The sequence below is a fragment of the Python bivittatus genome, unplaced genomic scaffold, assembly GCF_059951505.1.
Source record: "Python bivittatus isolate LINGU-HERP-01145 unplaced genomic scaffold, Pbiv_v1 ctg000610_np1212, whole genome shotgun sequence".
NCBI lineage: Eukaryota > Metazoa > Chordata > Lepidosauria > Squamata > Pythonidae > Python > Python bivittatus.
Genome location: NW_028277088.1, coordinates 36,439,598 through 36,453,119, shown reverse-complemented (window position 1 = coordinate 36,453,119; position 13,522 = coordinate 36,439,598). Strand labels below are relative to the sequence as shown.

The window sequence follows — 13,522 nt, the reverse complement described above, 5'->3', positions numbered from 1 at the left end:
CTTAGTAGAAGAGTTTGGCTGTTCCTCATCCAGTTTTAAGCCTCCTACACAGTGGTTTCTGTTTCAGTTAATGACTATGTTTCAACCTACATATGAAATTGATGATCATTAGCACCAGCATGGTATAATTGTTTCATCATACACCTGACTCTAATCCTACAAGATCCCTGACTTTGTGCAAGTGCACAAAGTGTGCAAGTGTAAGAACTGATGCTGGTTTGAAGCCAAAGGGTAGTCACACCAAATATTGATTTGATTTAGATTTTTCTTCTGTTTGCTCACTTTGCATTTTGTAAATTGATAAACATAAACAATTACAATATATATTTTTGAAAGCATTCTTACTTTACAGCATTTTTTCACACCTGCCTAAAACTTTTGCACAGTACTGTATATTGGGGACAATCGGAAACGAACAGTATGTATTCTTTGCTTTCCCCAGAACGTGAACTCTTCTCATGAACATTTTTGAACTTGTTTTGTCCAGTGTGAAATATGTAAATATTGATTATCAGAGTATATTGTGCTTCTATTTTCTTTACTTATTTTAGTCCCCCTTTCTCTTGTTCTTATTTCCTTATTTTCTTTTTTTATATTTTGTTTTCCTTTAAAACTTTGATTTACCTTTCCTTTTGCAATATCATTAAGTATGTTAGGTATTTTCTACATCCATCTTCAGTGTTTGTGATCTGAACAAATAACATGGCTTGTCATGTTTTCCCTCCTCCTCCAGGTCAAACTTATATTTTCAAAAGAAGCTGCAAAACCAGTAGCTCCACGGATCCTCCCAAACCCACTGGCAGCGGCAGCGGCAGCGGCTGCTGTGGCTGTAAATTCCCCTTTCAGTCTTCGAACAGCCCCACCAGCTACTCTTTTTCAGACTTCTGCACTTCCTCCATCACTTCTTCGACCCGCCCCCGGACCTATACGGACGACCCACACACCTGTCCTCTTTGCTCCATACTGAACTCCATCAAGGAATTAATTGTACTGCAATAATTTTTCAGAGCAAAAGCAAAACAAGGACAATGAACTATGCAGTGTTAATTTATTGTGATATTGATATTGATATATATATATATATATATATATATATATATATATATATGGAGAGAGAAGACTTTCGACAGAGACCTGAACAAATTTTAAAGAGATAAAAGTGGCCGCATTTTCTTCCAGTGAGAATCTTACAAGTCATCCTGCAACATTGATTGATTTTGTGTGTGTGTGTGTGTATGTAAAATGAATAAATATTCATATATGTAGTATATATGTATATGTATACAAATACACACACACACACACTAGTATTGGAGTAATTTTGACTGTGCATTTTGGCACAGGTCTTCCCTGCAGTGACTTTCTTGCTTATGAACAACTAAACAGAACTGTTTAAAGGGCAATAACTGGTTCCAATGTACATAAAATACTTACTTCTGTAGAATAAAAAGGGAAAAGGAACAGAAACACTGTGAATACTAGTACTCTTACCAATGCTTCTGCCAAGTCAGCATTTCCTGGGTATTTATCTGACTAAAAGTAGATACAATAGATACAATACTGTAATGTTCATAAGCTGAGAAGACATAATGGACATCTTCCTTCGTTGACAAGTTGCTACAATATCTGTGAGCCTAGGTAGGAACCTTAGCCGGTCACTCTACACACATCTTCCCCTAGGATACATCCTACGCAACACAGCAGAATGTACAACAGAGTAAACAAGCAAATTAAGAAGGCAGTGGCAAGACACTTTTGCTTTGTTGCCAAGTAAACCAAATTGATGTATTTATATAGTTACAAGGAGTCAAGCTTGACTCAAAAGAGATTTTATTTACAACAAATGTAGATAAGGTTGCAGTATTAGCTTCTCTCTTGTATTCAGGATTTTCCAATCAGTTATATCATCATTTCAGTGGAAACTTTAATCTTGAAAGCAGCTAGTTGGAGATTTCTTTCTGAAGGGCAGCCTATCCACCCTGCCACCTTTGCCTCATCGCAAGTGGCATTTTACATTTCCCTGGACTTTTACATGTAGATATAATGTTAAAGAAATAGAGTGCTGATGGTTCAGGACAGACGAAAAAGTTCTACCATACGTATATGTTCTTGCACACGCTGCATGGATTGGGAGAGGCAGAAGTGGCAATAGAAGAAGTCTGTAGTGACCAGTCAAGGTACAGGCAGGAGAAATTGACCCTTATTCCATAGTTAAGGAGGTAAAGGAATCAGGGCCCATAGCTGGTGAAGTTACCTGGCAATGTTGAGGCAGGGCATCTGTATCATCTCTTAACTAGAAGCAACCTCTTAAATAGTCCAGTGGTGACCTGGTCTCCTGTGCTCCTAACATCCCCATGAAACAGGTCACAGGATTTTCTTTTCCTCAAGTCGACCCTTCGTGGTAGCAGCAGCCAATGTCTGCCTTGCCAAATGCTTCTGGATTTTATATCACTGAAATATCATGTCTCCCCTACCCCAGTTCCTGGAATTTCAAGTTTGCCGAGGTAAAATAATATTTTAAAAATCCCATTTCCTCTTTAGCAGAACTAGAATCTCATACTAGATTGGGAAGAGGAAATAAATCTAAAACCAAATTAAGACTGTAGAATAGATAACGCCAGCTTTTTGTAATATGGAAGACATTACATGTTTCAGCAGATTGAGGTAAATATAATGATTAGACAGGAATAATACAACAGTGTTGGTTATAGAAATAACAAAAGGAAGCCACAACATAAAAGATTTGTGAAGTAGTTTGTTTATACCACACAGAGAGGTTGTGGTAAAAATAACATACATTGCTACTGATGGGATCTAATGTAAATCTAAGTTATGTCTTATTGGAAAGCCATGCTGTGTGGAACAGACGCAACCCTTGGACCAGAAACGTTGCATCTGGCTTGTGAGTTGCAACCTTAAGGATATGCGTTCACTGTGAGGCATTAAAAAAATGAAGTATTGGAAATCTATAGAGCTATATTGTATATATGTTAGAGTTCAAAATAACTTATGCAGAGAAAACTATATAAAAAAATTAAACCAAGCCATTCAGTTTTAGAAAAGGCTTATGAAGTGGTTGGCAAGAAGTAGCAGAGAGGATGGGAAAGAAATGTACCTGTTCTGAATCTCTGATATTTGCTGCTGACATTTTCTCGGAGAAATGAAATGGTCAGCTGCTCAGCCAGAAGCAGCCATTCTGCTATACAGCTATGATGCTTACAAGTAGATTTTAGCAACCAAAAAAATAGACCACATTATAAGCTGAGTGGAGAGCAGGAGCTTAAAGATTACTCATGAAATACTAGTTATACAAAAGCAGTCTCCATACATTTGCCACATTCATGTGTGTCATTGTAGTAACAGTAGTTATTATTTTTATTTTTGATTATCGTTAGCATACACAGTCAAACACACACACCATTTAGTTCACTGGTTCTAGGCTGTGTAGCAATTCAGCTTTAAAGAGAAAATAAGTTGGCGGGAGCACTATCATCGCATCAGTCTGCAACTCTTTAAAACAGCTGTGTCTATTCCTGGGATCATGCAGCTACCTTTCACAGCGACTGGGTTATTGCTGTTCTTAGCACTTGTCCCACTCAGTTGGCAGGGTCAGCTTGTTTTGCATTGCACTCCCTGTAGCGAATAGTTATCAGTGCATGATCCAACAAGTGGGTGTGTTCTTCAGCTGGCTTGTTGCAGCTCCCGATGCTGATTTAGGACAGAAAGGGAGTGACTGGTCTAAGGCATCCCAACTGGCTTCTGGGCCTAGTCCAGCACCTTAATCACTACACCACCTGTCAGCCCTTTGAAGTAGCCTCAGCAAGAAGCACCAACCATGAGTATTAACACTATTATTGTAAGGTTACAGTAACAGAATCTTGCAAGTCTGAAAGTAGCACTCCCCTTCCTTCCTTTTACTCTTCTAAAACTACAGAGAGTCTCTTCTGAGATACTTTCTCCACCCCACCCCTTCTTCAGGCTCAGATATTGTTTGTCAGATTGTTGTCTACGCTGAGGCTCTTCCTCCCGTCTCCCAAGGTCATTCCCACATACCATTACACCACACTAGTTCTCCTTACAGCTGCTGTGTGATACTAAAAAAAGACACATTAAGTTTGATGGGTTGTTGACAAGTGTCACATGAGTGGCTGTAATTTTTCTCTTCAAATCTGAAGCACTGCATGACCCTGATTAGTATTTTGATGGTTGGTTTTAGAAAAGTTGGGGTGTGGGTGTATGCACACATCCTTATGGATCAATCCGTATATATACAGTGGTACCTCGGGATACGAACTTAATCCGTTCCGTGACTCTGGGCGTATCCTGAGTTGGTCATAACCCGAAGGATATTTCCCCATAGGGTTCAATGTAAATCCAGTTAATCTGTTCCGCCCTCCGCCCGAATTTGGTCGCACCCCGAAGCAAATTTTCCCATAAGGTTCAATGTAATTACCGTTAATCCGTTCTGGCGTCCATGGACCACACATCAGGGGCGGGAAAACGGCCGGGCGCGGCGTGGCGGGAAAACGGCCGGGCACCGTGTGGCGGGAAAATGGCCGGGCGCTGCGTGGCGCAGCGGGAAAACGGCCGGGCACCGCGCGGCACGAAAACGGCCGGGCGTGGCGTGGCGCGGCGGAAAAATGGCCGCGGACCACGTGTCAGGGTGGAAAAATGACCGTACCCCGAGGCGGAGTTCACACATCAAGGTAAATTTTTGCGGCCGGAGCTGGTCGTAACCCGAAAAGTTCGTTAGTAGAGGCGTTCATATCCCGAGGTACCACTGTATAATAAAAGCAGGAATATGTGAAATTATCATACGTTAAGAACTTAGAGTGGATGCCTTCTGTGAATGAAAGGGACCCTTACATGTACAGAAGGGTTTTTTTCCATTCTTAGGAGAGCATGGAAACCATCTCTCACATGGTTGCAGAGCACCTCCGAATCCTCTGGAGCAGATTTTCATAAGATGAAAGGCTGCAGGAGAAGGAGGCAGATGAGAGGCAGCAAATCATTCCAAGAGCAGATTTCCATGACTGGAATTCTCAGTCCAACCCAAATACAGTATGTGCCTCCAAAATTCAAACGGATGTAGATCTGTTACGTTTCCATTTTTCAAGAGAGCTCCAGTTGACTTATTTATGAATATTTCACCCATGTTATTTGCAGCTGTTTGTGCCTTGAAGTTCAGTTTATCAGTCTTATGCTACATATAGAGTATCAAGTCAAGGATGCCTGTGTACAGTATGTGCGGTTTTTATGTCATTTCATTAGGAAAGTTGTTCAAGATTGTAATAATTAGAAGCCTAATGTTACATTTCAAAATTCATTTTCCAGGTTGCTGAATTAGCCAGTGATCAGATTTATTGCTGTGGAATGACAGCACTGAAATTGAATTTTTGGAAATAAAACTATAAGAAAAAAATCTATGAAGGTGAACACACATATCTGCCTCTGATCACATTAATTCGCACAGAGACAGAAAATGTGTAAACTTCAGGATGCTGAACTGTGACTCTCATTATATCTCACTAATAGTCATACTGGCCAGGGCCAATGGAAAGTGGACGTCATCAACATTTGGAGGGGGATTGTAATTAGTGTAACCAGATTTGGGCTGCAAAACTCTAGATAACCACTTGATGTCACTAAGTGCTTCTCACTGAGTGAGAACCAGTTTGGTGTAGTGCTTAAGGCGTCAGGGTAGGAACCAAGAGATCAGGAGTTCTAGGCCCGCTTTAGGCACAAAGCCAGCTGGGTGACCTTGGGCCAGTTATTCTCTCTCAGCCCTAGGAAGCAGGCAATGGCAAACCACTTCTGAAATCTTGCCAAGAAAACTGCAGGGACTTGTCCAGGCAGTCACTAGGAGTCAAAACTGACTTGAAGGCACCCCCCCCCCCAAAAAAGTTATTTAGGCCATGAAATTAAGAGGGATGGAATAAATATAGGGGATTTTTAAGAGTATCTGTGTTTCAAGCAGTATTTGTTAATAGGATTTTGAGAGCCAATTTGGTCTAGTGGTTAAGGCACCAGGCTAGAAACCAGGAGACTGTGAGTTCTAGTTCCGCCTTAGGCATGAAAGCCGGCTGGATGACTTTGGGCCAGTCACTCTCTCTCAGCTCAACTCACCTCACAGGGTTGTTGTGGGGAAAACAGGAGGAGAGAGGAGTATTAGGTATGTTTACCACCTTGAGTTATTTATAAAAATAATAAAGGTGGGATAAAAAATAAATTTAAAAAAAGTGATACAAATTTTTTTAACTTTTTGCTTCCATCTAGTGATAGCCCAGATCTCTGCAAGTCAAATAGTCACATGTCTATCCTTAAATTAAACCATTAAAGTAAGACTTCAAAACAACGTTCCCCAATCTAGTAGCTTCTAGATGTGTTGGTTTTTCAGTTTTCATAATAGCTAGTTAAAGGTTCAGACATTTGGAGGATATCAAATTAGGAAATAGCCTTGAAAGATTCATCTGAACCTAAAACTGAATTTATTCTTGATGTATAGAAGCACTCACTACGTAGAGCACTTACCGTATATCTCCAAATCCTTTCCAATGGCCATTAGGAACATGAAACAGGAGGGATTCCTAATGGGTATGGTGAGTATATACAGTAATCATAGGATATTTTCTTTGTAGAAATTGTTCTGGATAGCACCTCTATGACCATTTTAGGATGTATTTCAGCAATTTGTCTCAGCTTTTTAGCTGCAATAAGGATGATAACCTCTGGCATGTGTATAAGTGTCAAAGTTCTTTTCAAGCTAAGCTATCTAAAGTTTTTCTAAACCCACAGAGCCTTTGTTTATGGCCATAACAAAAAAAAAAAAACATTGAAAACAAAGCCATCAAGTGTGTAGGCAGTCCCAGAAATGATTTTTCATACAAGAAATAATATGCAAACTGAAGAGTGAAATAACTAAGAATCCTGCATATGGCCTAGGTCAATGTTGTCCAAACTTGGCCACTTTAAGATGAGTGGACTTCAACTCCCAGAATTCCCTAGCCAGCCATGCTGGCTGGGGAATTCTGGGAGTTGAAGTCCACTCATCTTAAAGTGGCCAAGTTTGGACAACACTGGCCTAGGATAACATGGGGGCGTGCCTTTTCTTACTCAAAATATAACTGAAATGAACAGATTTATCCTTATAATACTATGGCCTGTGGTGTTTATGGAGGCACAGTAAGAATGGCACAGATAATCAAAGTTTTGCTGAGAATAAAGAGGCATTCCTACTCTTCTCATCTGCTGCTCCATACTCTTTTAAGTTGTTTGAATTTCTTCTTTTTTTTCTTTTTGTCATCACAGTGCGATATGCGAACATGAATCTCTCACATATAAGTCTCTCCTTGACCTCAGCTGTGTAAGCAACAAACAATCCTTTTTATGTCTCTTACTCACTACCTAATAAAGGATGAAGCCTAAATGTGAAGTATGTGTGGAAGATTTTTGTATGCATTGCAGACCTATCACATACAAAATGCTGAATATCTGTTAGGGATAGATAGAACATCCAGCACTGGGATTGTCATCGACTCCAATGCCAAACTTGGATAAAATAGAGTGACCCAAAACTATGGTAGCATAGTGGTTTCTGCATCTTTGGCAGGATTCTCCACTTACACTGAGACACACTGCTGTTTTTGATAGACACAAATGAAAAAGTAAAGTAACAGAAGCAACTGGGTGAGAAGTTAATGGGAGGCAGAATCTTTGTAAAACTGGACACAGCTAAGCAAAGTGGATGTTTCAGGGGAAGTTCCGCTGAAGTGGTGAGAAGGAAAATGGAGAAGGAATTGACAGGTGTATCACCTACATTTTTAACCTTGGATAACTTCTGCTAAAACTTGCTTTTTTAATGTAATAGAAGGAAAAAACTGTTAACTATGGGTGGACTAATCATATTAACTAATTTTGGTTAAGTAGTAACAATAACTATAATAGAACATTTTCCCAGATTATTTGTCAAGTGAAATACATTTTAACATGCTCTCCAGTATGTGGTACAAAATAGTTGCTTGATGCAGTTCCTAAACTTTTTATAATGTCATCTGCATAGAGACCTACATTGCACATTTCAGTGTGAAACCTCAGAGATTGAAAACAAAGCTTGAAACTCCTGTAAAGATCAGTGGCATGGTGCTTAAGACATGGATTTTCTTCTATTATTTTAAACACATATGAAATCATTTATAACATAAATTATCTAGAGGTGGAGAAGCTGTCATTTCCAAGGTTGGTTGTATTCAATTTTACATAGCCAATAGAAATGAAGTCCAGCTACTCCTGGAGGGCCACTTGTTTCCCCACCTGACCTACAGAAATCAGTCACATCACTTAAGAAATTCTAAGGAATTGTTTTACACCAGGAATGGGAAAGAGATATCACTCCAGTTACTAGCTTAAATTCTCATAACCTTATGGCTTATTTTTTTTTAGATTCTACAGGAGGAGTTGATGGAAATTGAAACTGGTTTTTATACCTAAAAGTTCAATTTTGTGACTGTCTCATCACCAACCTTTATTAGCTGTCAAACATTAAACTTGATATGAACACATTTGCAACAAAATTCTGATATACAAAGACTGTATAACATGCTGAACTGGGTCAAGAGAGGATTACTATGTCAGGGGATCTAATTAATTAACTATCCCAGTTAATTAACCCCAACAACTAACAGGAAAACAATTTTAAGTCTTTTGGGAGCTAAATTCATTTCCCCATCATGCTGCAGTTAGAGGGATGTGAGAATGAGCCCAGAAACTGAGTCTTTCAAAATCCATTTAGAGACTGTTAATTTAGTGATATGCTAGTAGTAGGATTGACTATCAATAGTGACATTTGCTGCAGGACAGTGTAGTATTCCACTTCAACCATGTATACTTCCATTAAGCCATGATAGAATTTCTTTCTGCAAGCAGTAAGTCAGGACTAAAGATGTATAATTCTTGAAGTGCCTTATTGGGTCCCATTTGGTTCAATTTTAATTTACTCAGAAATATATTGAAGAACGAATTGAGTATAATTTTTTTTAAAATATGCCTTTTTAATCTCCATTTTCTCATTAATAAAACATCAGAAATAGGGACTGATGTCTATCCAGTAGAATTAATTTTGCAGATAGGTGCTTAATCCAAATGGTTAAAATATTTAAAATCTATAATGAATAGTGCTGTGGAAGGTAATTTTGCATAAACATAACTGTTGGGGATGAGAGGTTTTAGCATGATTGATTATGCCATAGTTTCATATGATTGTTTTAAAACTGGTAACATCCCTTAGTGTTGCCATGTAGTCTGATTGTGATCATTGTCCATTAATAATTACTTTAGATACCAGTAGAAACCCTGTAGGTGCAATAGAAAATAAGAATGAGTCGCTTCCGGGGGAGTAATGGTGGATTGAAGATGACTCCGTTTCTGCAGAGCTGACGACTGCAGTAGATTAGAGGAGCTGGTGAAAGGTCCGGCTTCTTGAAACCATCTCCAGACAAAGGAGATGGCTGGATTACCCACAAGTACTCCTTACAGAGGCTCCCTGGGAAGAGATTGCAATTGAGCGATCTTCAGCAGATTGAGCGCTCTGGGAGTTGCACGAAACATCGAGCCCAAGCTAGTGGTTCGGAGCCTCCAAAGAAACACTAGATTTGCTTTCACTTTTAATTAGCATCGGAAATTACTTATTAACGATTTACTTGGAAATTAAAAACCTTCTGAAATGCAAGTTGCTGTACACCGGGAGAATTTTCTTCTGTCCTGGAAGAAAGAAGATTTAAGTAAGTTTAAAGATTAAAAGAAAAATCTTAATTTTTGGAAGCAGCAAAAGGGAGTTAGGAATGCTGACTGAGGACTGTTAAGGGGCCAGATGGATTTGAAAGAATAGGCTTTTTTATGGACTGTTTTAAATTTTATAAAAATACAGCAGATGATTTTGGACTTAATTGAAAGAAAACCTATTGTGGGAAAGTTTTGGTTCTGAAAATAAAAGTTAAGACTGAGCTTTGAAGGTTAACTAGAGAAAACCAGAGACCAATTAAAGGAAAAGATATGTCCTAACTTAATGGAGGAATATTGTCTTACTATAGAAGAATTTAAATCTGTTCGGGAACAATGTGTTCACAACTTATTTTTAACATTGGATCTAACAGAGGTTATAGAAGAAGAAAAGATTCTACTGTAAAAAACAGGAGCTGAGGATGATTTGAATAAGGAGATTAAAATGGACTTTAAAGAAATGCCAGATTATAAAAGAGATATGGAAGATATGGAAAAACATGGGGATCTGAAAATGGACTTAAAGATGTTTAATTACAAGAGTGACATGGAGAAAGAAGTTGTAATGGATATACAAAGTGTGCTGGCTAATTTTTTTAACAAAGGTGATATCCAGGTTACAAATCAAAAGAATGAATTGGAGAATTACTTTACTTTGGATCCACAGAAGGGAAGCCTTAAATTTCTGAAGTTGCTTTTGAAAACAGACAGGGAGAACTCGATAAGAAATCACTGTGGGACTTTATTTGAAGAAGCGACTGAAGATCAAGCCTCTTAAAAAGAAGAAAAAGAAGTTCAGAGTGGTCTTATTTGAGCAGGGTTAAATTGTATAAGTTCTGGTTTTGGGTTGTTATTATTGGAATCTTTTTTCTGACCAGGACTGCAAGAGGATGGAAAGATTTTTTTTTATATAGGGATGAATCTTTTATTTCCTATTTGTTAGAGAAAGTTAGAGGTTAGTATGTAAAAGGGATCTTTTGGATCTAGTTTAAAATATATATGTTACTATTATTGATATTCTTTATGCCTATGGGGATAATTTTTTAAATATTTTACTTGTTAGAGAAAGTTATACACCAAAATGTAAAACAGATTTAATTGTCTAAGCTTAAAATGTGGGTTATTATTACTGGTACTCTTAATGCTTTTGCTGTGTAGGACTGATTGATGAATCTTTTTATAATTTGGTTATTGTTTAGTGATGAAAAATTGGAAGAATTTCTTTTTCTGTAATATTAGAAAAGGTGTTAAGTTACTGTAAATGCTTATACTTGTTTGGAGGGGGCAGTCACTTTTTATGACTTTCTTTTTTCTTTTTCTTTTTCTTTTCCTTTTCCTTTTCCTTTTTCTCTTTCTCTTTCTTTTTCCCTTCTTTTTTGTTTGTATATTTTTTTCTAATTCTGTATTAACTTTTAATTACGTAAAACTCTAATAAAATATTATAAAAAAAAATAAGAATGAGTATGAGGAATGAGATGGAGCAGCTTTAAAATTAGATGGTATGTAAAGATTGAGGAATCAGTTCTGACACTTTATCTCTGACCAGGCTTTGGAGTTGCGTAAGATGGTAACTGAAGAGGAAAATCCAGAAGTGATCATGAACACTTAACAAACCCAGGCTCTGCCACTAACTCACATGCACTGCTCAAAATCAAGGCTCTGCCTTGAGACAGAAGAGTTTATTCCTGCATAGGCCTTTAGAGAACACAAGTCTATTCTCATGGAAGCAGATAGGGATAGAATTAAAACATAAAGCTCTAACATAAAGGAAGAACATGGAGGATGTGCAACTGTTGGGATCACCTATTTAAGGCCACTAAAGAAAAATACTACGCTGACTTTGACATATCATTACAAGGCTCTGAATCAAGAAACACTTAAGCTAGATGACAAAGTAACAACTAACAGATAATAAGAGATTGATGGTAATCTCTCCTAAATCATCACTTCCTATTGCTGTAGCCTACAGACTTCCAAGCTGGCCCCTGTATCCTCCTCTGGAATTTATAATCTGATGGGACAATTAAAAAAAAGAGAAAGCTACAGGTTGTGATCTACTCCCCAATTCCTGAAAAAGAAAAAGAATGTGGTTTGGTGAGTGCCTGTTTTATTAAGAATATTTTGTGGATTTCCAAGGATTGGAGTGATCTACAACAGTTCCCATACATGGGAGGAAATAGGTTTGGTCTAGTCAATTATTCCCCAATTAGTTTCTTGAGTGTGGTAAGTAAATTACAAACATATCTACTTTTTCTGGAAATTCCTGGATTGAACAAACCGCATTTGTAGAGGACAGATCAATACATTATCAGTCTGCTATTTTATACTTTTTAGTAGAAAATATATAAGCCCTCCTTGTGGTACTCTCTATATTGCTTTGATTGATTTAAAATCAGCACTTCACTCTATACCTAGGAGTAGGCTCTGGTGGAAACTGACTCACTCCTCCATATACCCCATATTGTTACTCTTAATTTAAAAGTTCCATGAAAGTATCTCCTTGCAATTCAGATATAGCAGTTATGGTCACCTCTCTGTGAAAATTTAATACCAGAAAGGGAAAAAAAAGGGGGAGGGGAGGCAGGATGCATTTTGGCTGCCCCTTTTAATATTTATCTGAGCACTATAGTTCCAGCTCTAACAAGAGATTAACATCACCCCTCCCTATGACTGTGAATATACAGATAGCTGTGATACTTCTATGCCTTACTACTTCACAGATTGGATTAAGAGGTATTTGAACCTTTACTAAGTTGTGATGAGAAAAAGTTATTAGCTATCCCAAAATCAAGGTTATGATTGTAATAATCACTGCACTCAGCGCTGAATAAAGACTCCGTGAGACACAGGCTCATACGAAAGCAGTTTACTCAGGTATAATGCATAGTGGTTACAGACAAAGCCAGGATTGGCTTGTCATGGTTGCATACAGTGTTTTATGGGGTTCCCCCCCCTTGACCAGGAGTTACCCCTTGTTCCCGCCCTTTACCCTGTTTCCCTGGGTGACTTAGTTCATCAGCAGTGTTCTTCCCCTCGCCTTAATGGCAGATTCAGGCGGGTTTCTTTGTCTCCCTGATTGCTGCCTTTGTTTGTGTGATCGTTGTGTTCGTTGAGCTTTTCTTCTGCGGACCAAGCCAGGGCTCCTTGATTGCTTGCCGATTGCTACTGAATTGCTGTGCTTCCGAGCTGTTGTGGTTGGCAGTGCCTGGGGCGTTTGAGGGAAGCTGGTTTTGTTACAAAGTATCTGTTTCTGCCCTGAGTTAATTGCCGCCACCTGCCAGCAATTAACTTGCCGTTAGTCCTATTTCCCCTTCCTGGCTCCCTGTGCCTGAGGTGGTGAAATTGACTAGGGGCGGTGAAACTGAACAGCGGCGTTGGCCATGCCGCGCCAGCTGAATTTGACAATCATCTTCTAAAAAATGGTCTAATGCTGCAAACTTTGTTGGCATGTAAATGGCAACTTAACAGAGCAAGTTGGTTTTTTTTAAACTAACTCAGACTGACCTTCCATCCCTACAGATCATGGGAACAAGTGAAAAGGTCAACTGAAGTTCAACCAACATACTAGATTTCTTCTATTCACAAGAAGGATGTTATATGGCAGTGGCCATATTATTGTGATGGAATGGAATTATGAAGGCCAGGCTCAGGGAGAAAAACATTTTCTTTCATCTCCTGAGGAGCATGGGAAATACAAGAGGATGAGACTGGCACCTCCCTGAGGAATTCACAATGTTGTGGCTGGCAT

General features: G+C 38.6%; 1 protein-coding gene across 2 annotated transcripts in view; it reads left to right on the top strand.

The window, feature by feature from the left end:
- The window catches only part of ZNF385D (zinc finger protein 385D), a 210,229-nt gene extending 199,086 nt beyond the window's left edge, over positions 1 to 11,143 (top strand). The window contains exons 8-9 of one of the 2 annotated variants that reach the window (XR_015797895.1): positions 734 to 6,942; positions 7,066 to 11,143. Coding sequence is in view for 1 of the 2 variants with exons in the window: in XM_088150779.1 (XP_088006905.1) it covers positions 734 to 967 (234 nt within the window). In the remaining variant the exon portion in view is untranslated. Of the gene's footprint in view, positions 1 to 733 lie in introns of both variants that reach the window. The other variant, XM_088150779.1, reaches the window with a different exon arrangement.
- Positions 11,144 to 13,522: the final 2,379 nt, after the last annotated feature.